The 19544-nt window shown below is 25.8% G+C and overlaps 2 protein-coding genes across 4 annotated transcripts; one reads left to right on the plus strand and one right to left on the minus strand.

Annotated features, from left to right (window-relative positions):
- Positions 1-2916: 2916 nt before the first annotated feature.
- On the plus strand, positions 2917-10525 carry LOC113547804 (TRAF-type zinc finger domain-containing protein 1-like). Of its 3 annotated transcripts, XM_026948315.1 has the most exons (11): positions 2917-3039; positions 3147-3367; positions 5778-5970; positions 6027-6216; positions 6279-6551; positions 6879-7066; positions 7131-7391; positions 7532-7691; positions 8682-8892; positions 10162-10292; positions 10364-10525. In XM_026948315.1, exons 2-11 carry the CDS (start codon positions 3321-3323, stop codon positions 10399-10401), a joined length of 1692 nt encoding a protein of 563 aa, XP_026804116.1. In that variant the 5' UTR covers positions 2917-3039; positions 3147-3320; the 3' UTR covers positions 10402-10525. The 3 variants fall into 3 exon arrangements, with proteins under 3 accessions (XP_026804116.1, XP_026804117.1, XP_026804115.1); XM_026948316.1 differs by lacking the exon at positions 2917-3039 and having other exon boundaries at positions 3100-3367; positions 7532-7682; XM_026948314.1 differs by lacking the exon at positions 2917-3039 and having other exon boundaries at positions 3102-3367.
- Positions 10526-11494: 969 nt separating this feature from the next.
- Positions 11495-14391, minus strand: LOC113548408. The gene is made up of 4 exons (XM_026949274.1): positions 14065-14391; positions 12849-13284; positions 12251-12735; positions 11495-11889 (listed from the first exon to the last, which is right to left on the minus strand). Exons 2-4 carry the CDS (start codon positions 13281-13283, stop codon positions 11607-11609), a joined length of 1203 nt encoding a protein of 400 aa, XP_026805075.1. The 5' UTR covers position 13284; positions 14065-14391; the 3' UTR covers positions 11495-11606.
- Positions 14392-19544: the final 5153 nt, after the last annotated feature.

The raw sequence follows: 19544 nt of genomic DNA on the forward strand, positions 1-19544 counted from the left end.
CATCATATTTTAAAATAAGTTTGAAAATAATTACGATAATTGTTTATAAAATAAAGGAATGTAATAATATATGTGTACCAGTACACTATTGTCACTATTCTATTATATTCTATAATCAATGGCAGGTAATAGGCATATTATACTACAATATAATAGCAGGTCGCATAAATTCGTACAAACGTAAACAGTATACGTTTGAAAATCGGCTTATACTCGTTGATACAATTTTTATATTTTTTTTTTTATTGTCCTACATTCTAAATAATTACACCATGTGTCCATATCAGTATTAAGTGTGGACAGTGTGGTTAACTGGTTGAGTGATATTCGTGTCTTCGTGAAGAGCGCAACACGATTGCTCACTTAATACCTTTTTATATTTGAGAAAATACAACACGATTGCGCATCTTTTACCTTTTTCATAGAGTAAACACAAATATTTAATTCCAAAAATTTACCAACATTAATGATAAACGTAATATTTATAATCAAATTATAATAATAATAATACACCATACTAATTTATTATTACACATCAAAAAAATATAAATATAAAAAAAAATAAGTTCTAACTAATAAGTTTCTAACTTTTTAGCATAAAAACGTAGTTTTAGGTTAGGTTACAATTATATATCATCTGATGCCTCTTTTCTACCAATTTTATGGGCAACTGGACCTTCAACAGATTATAGAAGCAACTAAGCAAGAACAACCAATGGGCCAGAATCTTTCCATAGCCACTATAACGCTCAATTTTATACAACTCATCCATTTACTAACCAAGTTATACATATTTTATTGGATATTCAAAGCACCAAAGCGAATATTATTTAAAAATATATCATAAAATACAACAAAATATTAAAAAGACATTAGAAAAAGTAATAACTCTTAATAATTTAATAAATCACTTATAAAGTTATAAAAACTTGATTTCTGTTATATATGTATATATATTATTTTACGTATAATAATAAATTGCTGTGATGTAAGTATTATTTTTATTTTTATATTTTTTGATTACGTATAATTACGTTATTATCAATGTAGGTAAATTTTTAGAATTGATATTTATTTAATATTTGTGTTTGCTCAAAGAAAAAAAGGTAAAAAGTGCGCAATCGTATTGTACCGCTTTGTGAACCAATATCATATAGCCATACGGCTAAGGCATGGGCGGATAGGCAAGTTTTGGTCTATTATCCTTCCTATATACCTTCTTTTGCACCTCGTAGAAGAAGGTATGACGTATTTAAAAAACAATGTTTTTCCCGCACTTTTAAAGTGGTTGTTGGTCAAAAGGAAGTGCTGGTTTAATAAAATTAAGAATCTCGTAAAATAATGACCTATTTTCATTAAAAAATTAAGTTCAGTTTAGACAAGATAATATATTTTATACTTTTTTTAAAATGTATATATAATATGAATATTATACAGTACTTGTGTAGTTACTACTTACTAGTTTTGTAAATAAATTTCACCGGAGCCGGTATAGGCATAGGGAGCGTCTATATATACTTGTCAAACTTGACTTGTGTAAATATTTGCATGTTAGCACCATATTTTTTAAAATTAATGTCAATTAACCAATTTGGAGGTAAACATTTTTAAAAATTGCAAAGTAGCCAAACTGCAATATTGATCTTAATCTTGTATCAAAGAAAAAAACGGATATACCTATTACTTATTTATATTTTGCGATGAAAAATGTGTAATTAATTTTTAATATGAGTATTTTGCAAACGAAGAGATCATCGGCTTTGATGTATAGAAAATTATTTTATTTTATTTCACGCTCAAATGCTCAATTATTCTGAAATGAAGTCGCTGATTGGTGATTTACGAATAATTACGGTTGTATTATACTAATATTAGTAATTAGTCATAACTAATACATAATAATTATTATCATTGATCAATTATGTAGCCTAGTTGCAAGTTTAAGTGCAATAAAAATAGGTAATTATTAGCTGTGTTGCTTAAAATAAATGTTGACTTCGTCTAACTAATACAAGACTTTAAGAATCCTTAATTTTAACTTATTATTTTTAATAATAGGGATTATAATCTATGATCAAATTTAGAGGTTAAATTAAAAAGTATATTATTATCTTATTCCTCATGTAGTTTTTTTTTATAATTTATTTTTTTCGCAAGTTATGAGCATTTTAAATTTTAGACATTTTAGTACAAATTTACAATTTTTAAATTCTCATAATTTGCTTTAAAAATTAAAATATCATAAAATGAGTAATGACTGCACTATGTCGTGGTTAATATTCTTACCTTTAAATTTTATAATAAGTTAATTCATTCTAGTATCAAAAAATAATGGTAAAAAATGGATTTTTTAGTACGTACTACATACAATTTGGAATTTATGCGTTAGTAAGATACAAATGAGACAGTACACGTGGGCACGTCTTTTTAGTTATTTCACTGGTATTCGTATTAATATTATTATATTATTATAGTTGTTCGGTTTTATCTGTAATGTGTATTCTATAGTATTATTAGATACTTAAATACTTTAAAGTATTTGATCATTGATCATATATTCATATTAATTCGTAGTAATGCTATTATAATAATATAATCACAGAATTTCCGTACTATAGGACTATATAGGTCTATAAACTGCAATAACACAGAACAGCTATAAGAAATACAGGCTTTTCATGTTTTAATCTCAGTATGCGCCGCTCTAGCTCTACCGAAATCTCATGGAAACATCGATTTTGTATTTTTACATTATGATGAGTCAATAACTAAATAATATATATTATACATTTAATACGTGTGAATCTGTTAAACATTCACAACAATATCCGGCACCGCAAATTACGAAATCATTTACACAGCTTAAATGCCCAATGTACCTATTGGCTATTAATAGGATCATAAAAGATATTAAAAAAAAAAAAAATAAAAATATATAGACATACTAATAATGTTTTCGTGTGTCTTGTGTGACTACTGACTACTGTTGTCAACGAGCTAACCGTCTAGCAGCCTAACCTGTATGCCGTACAGTAGTCGGTAAGTACTCAACACGGCGGTGTGTTTTACTTATTCTTATCTATTGTAATTATGTCCACTAGTTCCTTATCAAAAATGTAATATATCATATATGTATAAAATTGTAGGTAACTGTAAAGCGACTGAACTACTGAAGTGTGATTTGTAGAAAAAATGCTCGCTTGTATGTAATGTGCACTTTTAATATTCAATATTTCAATTACGATCGATTAAATTATCATTGATACAGCTACGGCGGAATTGGCCGGTAGGCGGTAAGACAGTACTAGGACGACTTCAAAATGAACCCAAACGTAAACGAAGAAGATACCAAATATTGTTTCAACTGGTAAGCTTCAACATACAATACCTACTTGATCAACAGTTTTATTTTACCAACTTTACACGCATCAAAACCGAAATTACTAGATAAATATTAATAATTGGTTCTGTTATAATTTTGTTTTGACATATGTCACCCATTAAAATTTTGAATATGGTTTTAACAGTTATAGTATGATTATTTTACCAACAGTCGTTCTGCTAACATATACTATTTACACAATACTTCCATGCACTTCCAATAGGAAGTAATCATATTGAAACGAATAAAAAATGTTTTATTCCAATGTTAATTTATAATTTCAAAGTTCTAACCTAATTTATGTAAATATATAAATGCTTATTGCTATATCTTTATTTAAAAATTTGACTCTCAGTGCATAATTAATAAGGATAGTTACAAATTATTATTATTTAGTTGTTTTTTTTCATGTAATATTGGTACCTATATCATTGAATTTTAATACAAAAAGCAAATATGTCAAATACCTAAGCTAAGTATAAGTATATATAAAATTATTGATACTTAAAGAGCTTATATTAATCTGAAAATAATCCAATTGAATATTATCATTGAATATTGACTATAATTGAGCTTTTAATTGGTTATATGGGCAATTTTTTTTACATTTACTTATTTAAGTAGTATATCTGACTTAATTGTATGGGCAAAGAGGTAAAATTAAATTTGTTAAATGTACTGAAAATATAATAATAAATATTTAAAATATCTAAGAATTTGATAAGAATATAAATTAAATAGATTGTAACAAAATTCTGAGTATAGTGAATTATTATTATTAATAATAAAAAAATAATTTTACCTATTATGCACCATTCAACTTGTCACTAGTTACTTATACATTTTACTATTTAGACCTTGTACTCAAATAGTTTACCATATTTAATCATAAAAGTTAACTATTAGTTTCGCAGTAAACAATTGATAACTTATGAAAAAAAAATGTATTCATATTTTATTATAACTTATAAATTATAAATAATGTAAACAAAAAACTTTATAATAGTTTGGTTCCTAGTTATGATGATCTGCTGTACTTACCATTGATTTTATATCTTGCATACTCCAAAATATGTGGGATTTTGATAAAATAACTAAAAATATTTTAAGATTTAATAACACATGATAGTTACTGAATGTAAATACTATTATCTTGTGCATTAAAGATTGCAAGTGCTAAGTACCTACTGCAAATGAGTATTCTAGATAATCTATTCCATATTGATGTTATAATCATTAATCGTGATTGTGTATTCACTTACACCTTCTAATGTTCATTAAGATTATATAATACGTTTTTTTTATTATACTGTATTCAATTTGGAAACATTGAATTTATATATTCATATGATAGAAAATATCGAGGAAATTATAATGAAATAAATAATATATCAATAGTATAAGCTTAAGTATAAAACTATAAATAATGTAAATTTTCTTCCTTTTATTTTACATCATAGTAATAGAAAATAGTGTTAGTAATTTGTACCAAAATTAGTATCTATATATTCAATTATCAAGTATTAAATTGTTTAGTTTTTACTCTCGTTGACATTGAGACTTAAATGACTTGACTGACTAAATGATAATAATACATTTTTATGATTTCTAAGTAACCTCTGTCTTATTTGGTAATCATTATAAAGTTTAATGTTTAGTCCATTGTAATTGCGTTATTACACACAGTATTTAATATTGTTTTATAATATATATATAAATATATAAATAATGCTTTTATTATATTTTTGTTGTAAGATTAACCTAACCATTTAAAGTCAATACTAACTGTCCTGTAGTTTTTGCGTGCAATGGATTTTAAAACGCTCATTTCTATACCTTTATTTTGTTTATTCTGCTACCCTCCTATCCATACTAATGATTTGTAAGGTAATAGGTATTATAAATATTTAATATTCTAATATGATTTTTATATATATATCATATCACACAAAATTATTTCAAAGAAAATATATCAATATTTTGTTGGGCAAAATTGTATGGAGGTAGATTTTTTTTTTGTAGATTCTTTGGAGATAAATTAGAAACCATATATTTTATGGCCATGTAAACCAATTGCCCACTCATTAGTTATAGTATTGATTTTTGTATTATAAATTGTATTGATAGTTAATTTCCTAGTTTTTATTTTTGCTTATTTATAAAATAAATTAAAGTAGTACAATAAACATAACTGTTTAATAATTTTGTGTACATCATAGATTATTAACCATTATTACAGGTTTTTGATAGTTTCAATAATACATATAAATATATACACACTCAATTTACATGGATTTATTCAACTATATATTACTTATAGTTCATTAATATCACGCTCTTTATTATTAAATAATTATATATTTTATGATCATAAAATATATTATTATTGTTTTAGCCGAAGAAGTATTCCACTTGTTAATCATGTAATGCACACTGCATACTGTCACCGTAACCTGAAGCTTTGCATGAAATGTGATGAACCGTTCTTAACTTCAGAGTATGAAGAGCATCAAAAAACTATGCATTCGATTATTATATGCAATGCTTGTTCTGAAAAACTTGAAGCAATGGATTTAGAATCACATAAAGTATGTTCTTTTTATGTTTTTAAAATTTTGATATTGACATATGTTACGTTAATTAGTTAAACGATTGTTGTCACCGCATGCAAACATGTAAATATTGTGAGATTGATATGGAAGCTTTCTCGTTACCTGCACATATAGATATGTGTAGTAGTCGTACAGAACGGTGTAAAAGTTGTGGACAATTTATAATGCTGAAATATTTGGCTGTACATCAGGAGTCCCACGAACGCAAAGAATTACTTAATAGTAAGAAACATTATGTGGTATTGGATATTTGAATTTAATATTTACTATACTTTTGACTATAGTTGCCAAACCAGTAGTAGATGACAGTCCAGGCAGTTTGGCTGCATATCCACCATTAATAAAAAAAGTGCCAAACATTGCAGTAACTGCAAGACCGACAACAAGAACTACTAGTATGCCCACATTGAGATTACATGAGCCAGCCATGGCTAACCATAGGGTTACGCCACCAGTCAAACGCAACAATGATCAACCTCAAATTAATACTCACAGCAATAATGATAATACGCACAAAGATCCAAAAAAGAATATGCCAATAGTAGACACACCAAGTGGTAATCATTTACTTATTTTACTTATTTTTTTAATTTTTTTTAATAAATGATTTAAAATTTTGATAAAAATAATGTTTTTGTTTATTTTCAAAGAATTCATATTATTGATTTTATTAGTCACAATTTAAATAAATTTGATAATTCTGATAATTTTTTTTGTATTATATCTTTGTCATTTCATATTGTGTAAGAATTTGATTTATTCATAAGCAAAATGTATACATTTGGATATTTGATCAAATGTATTAGTTTTAGATAAATATCAATATGTTATATTTTAAATTATTTATTTCAATTATTAGAATTCAAACAATTTTCTTTTACTAGATCTAGATGATGACGATGATGAATTTCCTATACTTGGTGCTTATTCAATTCCTAATAACCATTCTGCAAATATCAATAACCATTTTACAAATGAATACAATAATTTTTCTGATGCATTTAATAGTGTAAAACTACCATGCGAGTTTTGTCTGGAAATGATTGATTCTGAAAATCTCGTTTTGCATGAAGTAAGTTACATTATAATGTTCTTTGCATAATAAGTGTAATTATTTTTCAATTGATATTTTGTAGACTGGATGTCGTCCTGATTTGGCAACATTTCATAATGTTTTGCAAACGAATAATAAAAATACCAATGGCGAGAATGATATGTTTCCAATACCACCTAATGACTTGGATACCTCCAGCAGCAGTGGTGACAGTGAGCTCAATTTGAATACATTGAGTTTAAGTTCAGAAGATGAAGATGATAGTGACAAAATCAATGTTGAAAAATTGCCTTGTGAATTTTGTGAAAAATTAATCTCTATTAAGAAGTTTTTAAACCATCAAGTAATTATTTTGTAGTCATAATAATATTTAAATGAGACATTGGAGTAACAAAATAATTTTGTAGCACTCATATTAACATTTTTAATTCAGTTGGCTCCATTTGTAGTAAAATATTTTAATTAATAAAATGGTTTTTCTAGTGGAGATGTGAAAAATTACATTTGGATTTACCTGTGATAAATAATTTTGATAAAGATGTGTATCCACAACAACTTATTAATATGAATACAAAGTTCCCGAAATCAGTAAACTTACTTGAAACTCAGCGTAATTTATTGAAACCTACATCTGGTAATGATGGTAATATATTATTACACTTAATTAATATGTTTTGGTATAGTAAAATTTCAGTATCTTTTATCATGTATCAGGATTTATCTATTGATTAGTATTTATTAGAATTTAAATAGTCTTATAAAATAAACCTAAATTATAAGCTTTAAAGATGATTTCCTTTTCTAAATAATAAATATATAGAGTTCCATTTTTGCTAGATACAATTTAAATGCCGGTTTACAGTCACATTATTTTTATTTATTTAATTTTAAATAATAGATGTTTAGAATTGTTACATTAAAATATATTATATAGAAATATTTTATTAGAATACATTATTATCAAGATTCACCAGAGATATTACTTTTCTTAGAGTTAGTTTGTTTTTTTACTGTATTTATGTAGTATCTTTCTTGAACCCTTACATCTAGTATTGATGTTTAAAGTTTAAAAGGCTATGTTATGTATAATCTGTCTCACAAAAATTGAATATTATTGCACATCTTCGCACTGAGACTGAGTACCCAATTCACATTTGGCTTGGCACCGGTTCATAGCTCAGTCTACATGAACAAAATGGTTAGGAACCTCTGCTATAGACCAGTGGTCGGCAACCTTTTTGGACTTTCGGGTCATATTCAAAAATTAAAAAGAGATTGCAGGCCAGATAAAAAAAAAAATTTTACATTCTTAAATTATGTACTATGAAAAAAAATACTGTCTAAAACTTTGAAATAATGAAATAAATTAAAAAAAATGTTATTGTTCTAAAATTTAAAGCTGGCAGCATACAATGGCGGCACTGGCCGTCGGTAGCCGACCACTGCTATAGACCATACCACAGAACAAATTAATTGTAATATAAGACTAAAAGACATTTACCAGATATGATCAATATGGCACCAGAAAAATCCAAGTATTATAGAGATAATACTTATTAGTCTTATAAAATTTTGTTATGTATACGTATTTTCATGTCCAATATCAGAGTTCTTAATTTTAACTCTATTTCAGCTCCAGATAATTTATCTAATAGAACATTGACATTGAGAAACTCTGATGCTAATGTTCAATCTTTGGCATCATCAATATATGACCCACAAATGAGACAGTTGCTACCACGGGTTAAACTAAATAGACAAAATCCAAGTAGATCAAACATACCTATGGATAATCGTTATGCGAACAACTCTGCTCGGAACAATTATGTGCAGTTTATATCCAAGTAAGTTATTATAATCAAATCCCTGATAAGTTATAACATATCATATCTTATTTATTTTATATTTTGTTTCTTAAACTTAACAATTATATTATTATTGATGGAATATGTTCACTGCAGATGATGCCAAATTATGTAATTTACCTTATTTATTTATACTTATTAATGCTCTACAATTTGGTCATTTATCAGCGTTAGGATTAAACTATTGGTTTTTTGTTACCATCTCCCACAAGTATTATTTCATATGTATATTCAAGTCGTTCTAACATTTTTATTTTTCAATTTTATTCTTAAAATCCCAATTTTTTCTATGATATTATTAATTATTTTAAATGAGTTAAAGAAATAATTAATTGACTTCTTTGAATAATAGTAAAATTCATTAAGTTGATAAATTGTTAATTTTATAGTAAATAATGTTAAAAAGTTTTTATAAATTTTATTACAATAAATAAATGATGATACCATTTATGTAAATGTTATATTATTTGTGTATAATAGATAAATTATTTAAAAGAAATGTAATAGCTAATTTTAAAATTTAATAGTATAACCAAACAAATTAATTTATAATTTTCAACATTTGAGTAAATACTAATGTAGCTTAGATTATGTTAATAAGAAATTCAGTGTGTTCATGTTAGTGTAATATTAAATATTTCGGTTGGACGACCTTGTATTTAAATGGAATTTTGAGGGAATTTAAAGGAGTATCAAAATACATATTTTTAGACAAATTTTAAATTTTTAACTCTTTTGGTGCTCAATATAACTTACTTTTATTGAGATGGCAACACCATTGAGTTTAGTATTTTTTTTCTAATAATTTTTGTATAAGAAGTTTCTTTCTAATTAGGTACAAAAAAGGCAAATGAAATTTGATATTTACGAATAATCTGTTTTTAACAAAATTTTAACTATGATCAACTTACTCGAATATGAATGAATGACTAAAATGAGAGTAAATCATAGAAACAAATTTTTTGTTTAGAATAAACTTTATACAAAAATTATTTAAAAATAATACTCTATACAAATTTGTAGAAAAAAATGGTGTTACTATAAAAAAAAAAGTAAGTTGTATTGCCCAAGTTGTATACACGTACCAGGTTAAAAGTTTGAAATTTGTCTGAAAATGTATATTTCACTATTCGTAATTATTCTTCAAAAACCCTATTTCAAAATAAGGTCAACCAACTGAAATATTTCATGGTGTCTCTTAACATGAACATAATGTGTATTATATCTTATCATTTTTTTTTTCAAAAGTTCAAGATTAAATCATTCAGAGCAGACTTCTGCAATTCATAATTCCCCTGTATACCTAAATCCATCTGGTGGTGCTATACCAAAACAAAAAAATACGAAGTCATATAATAATAGAAGAGTTATAAATAACTGTGAGTAGATTAATATGTTAGTTAAATATGAATACACGAAATAAATTAATATATATTATTTTTGTTCGCAGTATCTAAACGTAGAGAGTCTGATTCATCAAGTGACTGAATGGTACTCAAATTCCTTTATTTTAATTGCTGTTTATATTTTTAAGAAGACTACAACTAGTGAAATTTTTATAATCTTAAGTATTAAAAGTTTTTTCTTAACTTGTTTTTAACATATCCTAATAATTTGCTTTTTATAAAAATAAAAGAAATAAATTAAATAATAAAGAAAAATGAAATGATTTGCATTTATTATATTTAAAATTAAAATATTAACTTTTCATATCAATAAGTTAATTTTTTTTCTATTTCCTATGTTATAAAATATCATGTTTGTAATTTGTTTTATTATTTATTATATGTATGACAAATGTGATAACTTTTAAGTAATAAATTGGACAAAATTACAAAATTATATACTAAGATGTTTCTACAAGGATTGGCACAGTGCCACTAGGAAAAGATAAACAGAATTTTTTTTATAATTTTATTCCACAGTAACTGAACAATTTGTCTGATTAAATACATAACTGACACATAGTGCAATTGTATCATTTCGTTTTTTATACTTTAAATTTGATAAATATAATAAGAATTCTATAGCTAATACTTCAAAATACAAAATAATAAGAAATTGCAAAATATTGTTCTTGGTGCCAATGATCTTTGTAAAATCGAGGTTCATGATATAAATAAATTAAGTTGTAAATGTTTGATATAAATAATAAACATATTATATTTAAATATTACTAATTGACTGTTGTATTTTTTTATATGTATGTTACCTACTTACAAAACAACCAACAAAGATGTTAGTATTAATAAAATATAATTTTTTGAGATATTCTTAATATTTAAATTTAGTTGAGTTAAAATTAATTTTCATGCTAGCCATTGCCATCTTACAGTTTTTGAATCTGTTTACTGAATGGTGAATATTATATTTCATACGTTAAAAGAAACTATTAAACAGTTTTTACTACAACGGAATATTATTATTGTGATTTTCTACAACCAATTGGATGAGTGGTTCTCAACCTTCAAAAAATTAATCCATGTTGATATAAAAATAAATAAGATAAATTTAAACATTTATTTTTTATTTTTTCATTGTCTGTCCAAAGCATTGCAAATTGAATAATACATCGTGAAGATTAATTATAATTATCTTATACAAATTATACATATACAATTTATATTATAAAAGTAACAAAATTTTAAAAAGGATTAACAATATTTAAGATTTACTTTTAAATTAATTTATACTTATTCATTAGTAGTGTCATTATTACAACTAGTTTTACGGTTGACATGTAAACGGAATAACCGCAACCTCCATTGGTCCAAAATATTAATGAGTCTTAGAGAATCTGTCAATCCAGTTGGTTTGACTGCGGCGTTCAGAAAATTATACATTTTATACAGTTCTTCTTCTTCTTGGTATAAATCAAATATAATCACAACATGTTCTAATAATTGAATAACACTAAATAATACTGTTTTTGGATTATTTTTGAAATAATTCTTATCCACCAGATCTTGTACAAACCTGAACAAAATTTTTTTTAAGATCAATACCTTATGATTATTATTAATAAGTTTTACATAAATTATAAAAAATAATAAATAAAGTACAACTTCATTACTTTTTTACTCATATTTTAACAAAATATATATATTTCATACATTTGAATAATGGCAGGTTTATGAGTACTTCCTAAATATATTATGTATATCAAAGTATAAATGATAGATTAAGTTTATTATAGATTAGCAATTTTTATTGAAACAGTTTTTATAAGCTGTTTGTTCATAATAATATATATAAATATATTTTTAAGAGCAATTAGTTAGGTTGGGTGAAGAATCTAAAGCTTTTATTATAAAATGTTATTATAAATGATACATACCAATCTTTTACGCTAGATGGAAATGCACTCGTATCATCAGTTTTTCCTAAAAGTGACTTGTATAGTTTGTACGTTAAGTAGGTATACATTTTTTTCATTATTTGTGATGTCAAAGGTAAAAATAAATCTACCACCATATTTAATAAATCATCTTTATTGTATTTTGAATACAATTCTTGAGCAAATGTCATAATAGCAGTATCATTGTCTTCTTTTAATGCTGTTTCAATACAAACACTAAACAATCTTTTAATCACATTTATCATTTGTCCACACAGATTATCAAAAGATATTGTAACAATATACTTGGCTATCGTTAGCAACTCGGCCACACTAAATTTCTTATTATTTTTCAGTATATTGTAAGATATGAAATTTATTACTAATTCAAAATTATGCCGCCCAATGTTTTGACATTTTAATGATGGACTACTACTTGGAGTATCCAAAACGGCTCCCCATTTGCATAAAATATTTTGAACATCCTGAAAAACATAATTGATTTATGTTTTAATAATGGTTATTTTTAAGCAAAAAGTTATCATATTTATTTATTATATAGATAATATGAATAGAATTTATTATTTTCAAAACATACATCAAAATTTGGTGACCATTTTGCTTTCATTAAATGGTTAAAATGAATATTAGCTTTAAGTTCATTTTGCTCAATTGACATAATTTTTAAGCGTTGTAAACACAATGAATCAGTATCTGAATTTTCTTTAAGGGGTATATTATAATTAGAGTGGTCAATCATAACATGATCCTCATTCATTAATACAGGAGGAAGTTTATCGCTGTCTTCAAAATCAATAGTCTGGTTTACTTTTTCTTGATACAAGTCATCAATAACTTTCATCTCTTCATCAAGTTCCGCACTTTGTTTTAAAAGCTTTCCTTCAGAGCGTCTCTCTTTCAGAATTTTTTGTATATCAAATTTAAAAACAGATCTTCTCTGTCTTTTAGACACAGTTTTTTTTGATGTGCATTGTTTTTTATCATTCATGGAAACTTTCTTTGTTTTAGGCATTCTAAAAAATAAAAATAAAATAAATATTACTTAAACAGGCATTTTAAAATATTGTGTAATCATATAATATTAGAATTATTAGGTTACCTACTATAATAAAAGTTATCAAATAAACAAATAAGTAACCAGTTGTAAGAAATCAACAATAGTCAGGGCCAGATTAGAAGAGGGCAGAGTGGGCTGCAGCCTAGGCCCTCCCCAATTTTATGATATTTAAATTAGGATACGAGAAAAATATTATGGTGATATTACTTATACTAGTTATACTTGATTTGATTGTTTAAATAATTAGTTAATTGTTACTACTAAATATGATAATAAATGTTATTTAATAAGTAAAAGAATATATCTATTTCTTTTGTATAAGGGGCCCCCATAATGCATCCGACCAGGGGCCACCACATACCTAAATCCGTCCCTGACAATAGTGAATAAACAAATATAATTTTTTTTACATATATTAAAGAATATCAAGTGTACCATAATATCAACCACTTAAATATCATAATTATAAGAGAAGCTCTGTTGGTAGAAAAACAAAAATTTAATCAATCATCATAGCACATGAAAAATTTTTGGGATTTTCATTATAAAAAGTATAAACAATAAATAATAAATTCAAATCGTATGGTAACAACTGACAAAGATATATGACACAGGGTCCCGAAAAAAATTCTCCCAGATAGATACCATTTTACTTCAAAATAATTTTTATCTTTTGTGAATAGTCAAATATTTCAACTCTACCACGATAAAAGATATTTTTAATCGTGAATTTTACTTTGTTGATCGTCAGATGTTGTATTATTCTTCAATTTTCATGAAATATCAGGATAAGTTTGACCGAACTTAATTTTAAATACTTCGAAATGCTTGGTTCACCGAGTTCAATAACGAACAATACGTTACTATGATTATGAATATAAATGTATAACGAATTACAATTATATTCTGTGTCAACTAATAACTACTGTTACTCAACAGAAAACAACACAACAATTTACATCCACACGACACATTCCACAATATTCTATTTTAAGATTTTGTTCAATTGTAAATAATGTACTCGTTAAAATGCGTGATGAACTAATAAACATTACAGATAAGGAAATAAATTTTTATTTAAAATTAGGTTTTGATCACGATTTAAGATAGTACTATCTTAAATCATGGTTATATATTAATTCATGGTTATGACACAGAATATAACATGGTTATGATTCTATTCATGATAATAAATATTATTATCTTATCTACTCTGTGCCGTCGTCAGTGATGGGCAGGGGCCGGTCGTCCAAAAAAATGATACGGACCCGACAAGTGACAAAAATGTCAGAAATCGAAAAAGTGCCTGAAGTACGTCCTACCTACCATGTAGTCTAGAATAATGAGAATAATGAGATCAAACTCACACGGCCGCCTGCATGAAAAAACATACCGAAATGAATCGCACAATTAAACAAACGGGCTATAGGTAACGCTGCGTAAGCTAATGTAGCTAAGGTAGCCACTTTAACCAGCGTAGTAGAGGGGTTATCCATGTTTTTTCACATTTTTTGTAAAATATTTACATCACTTCAGACTATGAGTCATGACCCATTATAAGTTTTATACCTCGTAAAATTACGCATTCATACATGTGCATATTATGTGTATATTTCATTAATTTTTTCTTATTATAATATATTATATATTTATTAACTATTTCAAGATATTGTTTGCATACATTTATAAAATATGTTAAATATATTAAATTTTAATTCTTACCAATTTACTATTTATTATGCAAGCATAAAATATTAATACGAAAAAATTAAAACATTTTGAGATATTATATAATAATTTATAATTTAAGTTAAAATAATAAAGATTACCTAACATTAGATTAGTCGATTAGATGTTTTGTTAATCTATAGGTACCTAAATAACAAATATAACTAGTATTTATAATCAATGCTATAATTTATGAATTTATGATTCTGATTTTTATATTTGCACACCACGATTGGTGAATAATCAAAAAGACGATTAATCGGATGCATGGGAAAATTCTTATTTGTTTTATAAAAAAAAAAAACGAAAAAAATGATTTTCAATTTTTGTGCATTGTTGTATATGTATAGGTATGTTTGTTTTATTATGAAATACTGCAATGTATAATTTAAAGAAACTGATGTGGTTGTTTACAATTTGTCCAAGGAAAACGTCCACATGGTAGTATTGGTAGTATATACTCCAGTCTACATCTGAAGAATAATTGGATATTTGAATGTTATGGACTTTTTGGATATTTGTTAAACGTGAAGCGCTTCTCCTAACAGTAATTTTAATTGATAACAGATGATTAATTCGATTAATTTACATAATCAGAGGCCTCATACGTTTAGGTGGTTTAACTATTCAGTGTCTTGCAATTATTAAGGATAATTCATCTAATGATGAATCTTATATTGCAGTGATCCAATCAACTAAGCGTTGATTAAGTGAAGATTTAGTCGTGTCGAAGAATTCAAAATGACAAAAATATTTCAGTGTTTTTTAATTAGAAAATTAGACATAGTTCAATGCCAATATTTTTTTTTTAATCATCGAAATTTGTAAGTATTTGTAAGCACAAATTTAAAACTTTTTACTTGGTGTGTTGATTATAAATTAATTTTTGATGACATCTTATATTAATACTTACCAATTTTCATGTGTTTTTTATTTGACGTTGACATCAGAACAACGGTATTTTTTAAGTTAAATTTGTTATTTTTTATGTGTAAAGTATGCATACATCTATCTTTTTTCCAGAAACACTGAAAAGTCGGCTTTTTTATTATAATTTTATTATTTAACTAGGTACAAAATCATATTATTGTTAAATAATAACATTATAACATTAATAATAGTATAATTTTATTCTTGATTGTGCTGCATTAGTATAGTTTAGTTCTAGCACTATTTCGACAGCATGTTCATTTGCGATTTTTTGAATTTTGTTGTATACGTTTTTTAGCGGATAATTTGCGTAATTTTGTGCTTATATTCAATTTTTGCGGTCAATTAGTTTTTTAGAAAACACAATTTTACTTCTTTTAACATTTTGGTAAAAATGATTTTCTCATAAAATTACGTATAATTAAATTTTAATATGATTTTAAATAGCATATCTATATCATTATAAAATAGAGAATATTAAAAAAAGGCGATTTTCCAGTGTTTCTGAAAAAAAAGATAGATATACGCATACATAATAATAAATGAACTTACAAATTATTGACAAAATTTGGTGAAAAACTTTTAACTTTGCGCGGTCAACTTCATGGAGCCCATAAAACCGTTGCACTTAAAATAAAACACTAGTAAAATTCATAAAAAAAAAAAATATTGATTTATAAATTCTGAAAACCAATTTGCAATTATTTGCAATTGATTTGTAAAATATTGGCATATATTTTTCGAATCGATGGGACAAAGTCGAGGGAGGGAACTTCACATACATAGTATCTGTATATGTATGCAAAATAAAAATAAAAAGGAAAAATAATGATGAAGAATAGATTAACATATACATCAGATATCTATAAGGTAAATTAGGAGGCATCGACATTATAGCAAGTGATAACAGTCTTGTAATAAGTTCGTTAGCTAAATAATTAGAGGTACACGAAGGAATACAAAAAGGATTAAAGAAACGGAGTGCCGGAAAATACGTCGAGGGACTTTAAAGTTAATTAAATTGAAAAGGAATGATGAATCAATTTTCGGTAACTTTCCGTACAATCTGAACACTTAAAAATATGTAAAATCAGTTTACATACCTTTTACAATCGCGCTGCAGTTATGGTTATTGCAGTTACTAATTTACGAGTGCTCGAAAATTAATCGTTATGGAACAATGCGACCGACTGCTTGATGGACACGAAACGTCATATATAACGGTGTATAGTTAGAGCGGGGACTGCATGTACTTTACTTATTGTACGTACAAAAGTAAACGACAAACGGTAAAGAAGTCGATCCAAATCGCAAGTGGTATTTTGCGATCGTATAAAAATACGATGTCTGCGTCGAAGACGTCTCAACTCTACGTATATGACTAAAACAGTACTAAAACGTTCTAGCCATAGGATTTTTATTATAACCATTTTTTTGACGTATTACTAAAAACAAATTTTGTAATGTGTCTTGAGTTAAACGATTTGTCATAAAGAATAATTCTTTTTTTGGCTGAACTTTGGAAAGTTATTTTTTTTCGTTTTCGAAAATCTCACATAATGCGGTCGTTATCCAAATAACACACGTGAAACAGGGAGGAACACTAGACTTCTTATTTTTATGACTGATATTTTCAACAATTAACTTTCTGTTTTAAGATTTTTGATAACATTCAAATTTTGATCACACATAGGCCTTTTATTGATATCCCCTGTTTAACATTCTTAAAAGAGAGTGAGGAATTTAAACGGTAGCTACCGAACAGAAAGTTAAACAGAACTGTACTATAATCTTCTTGTTTGAATTTCATAACTGAAAAGATAATGAATATAAAATTTAAAATTTTTTAAATTCAAAAATAAAAGAACACCAACTCAGATTAATAAATAATAATGAAATTGTGTTTTTCATAACTTTAAATTATTTTTATTACAAACATTTGTTTTATTTTTATAGTAACCGAACGTTTGTCTGGATTATCGACTACCTGCCGACGAAAAATTTGTTATAAAGCTGATAGAAAATATGTCTGCTTTATTTCAACTAGAAGTCGTTTGACAGCAAAAAGAAGTATAAGTGAAAATCAACTATCATTATGTGAAGACTGAATGATTAAAACTTTGATGGCATGACAAGAAAATATTTAAGGATGCATTTTTATAAAAATGTATATAAATGATGAATCGGAATTATTTGAAAGTATACTATGCTATAACTATTATGCTATCAGTTTGTCTTAAATTTTTTTTTAACAAATATCACAATTCACAACAATTTAAACATAGTTTTTTAATATAATTTATTTTTATATGATAGGTAGAAGAGCTGTAAAGGATGGAATTTTATTATCAGTCTGCAGGCGCTATATTTGTTAATCCAGCATTGACTGAAGATTTAAATTTTATCCGTTTACATGAAATTTTGGGAATTTTATGATGATTTGATGGTACATTTGAAGGTGTTTTTGCTCAATTTTATAAGTAGATGCAACTAGTATTCGAATGAAGCTATTTATTGCTGATAAAGTCATGCCAAAGGTACTTTTGTATGAACAAACTTTTAATTTGTTGTTTAATAGTTGGGTTGAAGTAAGTACATTTTCATAACAAATGAACACTTTAAACATTTTTTTTTTTATTAAATTTAAGTATACAACACTATCTATGTGACGAATTATAACGCTGGTTACATTTATTTTACAACATGCAATTATATATATACTGGTCCCCGATGCGCGACGTCCCCGTGATAAAGCACACAACTTTATTACGTACAGAATAACGTGACAGCTTAGAAACTATTGTTGACGGTAGATAGCGCAGTCATATAAAATTAGCTTTCGAACGAAAGTTTTTTATAAAATTTCATAACTAAAGTGTAAAAATATTCACTCGCCTAATTTAAAAAAAAGTCGTGACTCATGAACAGCTATTATAAAGACAATATTATTATTAATCAATGTCATACCTATATTTATCAACAAAATTCAACGAGTTATATTCATAATAAACAGAAATACAGGACACTGGGGCAGCAAACTTCACGTTAAATAATGTTTTTCTATCAGAAACCTCTTTATTATAAACCCCAAAATGTTAAATAATAATAAGTTACCAAATCAATATTAAAAAATAAATTACATATTCATTGTATACTTTTTTTGTATGAATTATTGTATTAATTGTAAATTCCAAAATGAAAATAAATAAAAAAATTAACGAAATCAAAGAAAGCAACAGCTTGTTTTGTTTCGCAATAACTAATAACAGTATAATAGGTATGTTATTGCAAAAAATATTTTTCCATTTGATAGTTTATTTTATTGAATATTTCATGAATCTGAAAAATTATCACAAATGAAAAAATATTAATATTTCTTACAACAAAACTGCGGAAAATAAACTCGATACTTCAATTTAAAAATTGTTGTCACCTGTAGTTGTATTGTACGACTAAATAATGTTATATGATTAGAAGTCGAAATCTGATAAAAACTTTTATGGAATCTTACATTGAGGTACCTATTAATGATGAAATTTTCAAATTGGAAAATAAAGA

The sequence above is a fragment of the Rhopalosiphum maidis genome, chromosome 1 (assembly GCF_003676215.2).
Source record: "Rhopalosiphum maidis isolate BTI-1 chromosome 1, ASM367621v3, whole genome shotgun sequence".
In the NCBI taxonomy this organism is placed as follows: Eukaryota; Metazoa; Arthropoda; class Insecta; order Hemiptera; family Aphididae; genus Rhopalosiphum; species Rhopalosiphum maidis.

Excerpts from the sequence above, each read along its gene's own strand:
- LOC113547804 (XM_026948315.1), top strand. The coding sequence starts at position 3,321 with ATGAACCCAAACGTAAACGAAGAAGATACCAAATATTGTTTCAACTG. Across the intron at positions 6,217-6,278 it reads ACGCAAAGAATTACTTAATA|TTGCCAAACCAGTAGTAGAT; the intron begins GTAAGAAACATT and ends TTTTGACTATAG. Across the intron at positions 10,293-10,363 it reads TAGAAGAGTTATAAATAACT|TATCTAAACGTAGAGAGTCT; the intron begins GTGAGTAGATTA and ends TTTTGTTCGCAG.
- LOC113548408 (XM_026949274.1), bottom strand. The coding sequence starts at position 13,283 with ATGCCTAAAACAAAGAAAGTTTCCATGAATGATAAAAAACAATGCACA. Across the intron at positions 12,736-12,848 it reads AATGGTCACCAAATTTTGAT|GATGTTCAAAATATTTTATG; the intron begins GTATGTTTTGAA and ends TATGTTTTTCAG. Across the intron at positions 11,890-12,250 it reads CCATCTAGCGTAAAAGATTG|GTTTGTACAAGATCTGGTGG; the intron begins GTATGTATCATT and ends AATTTTGTTCAG.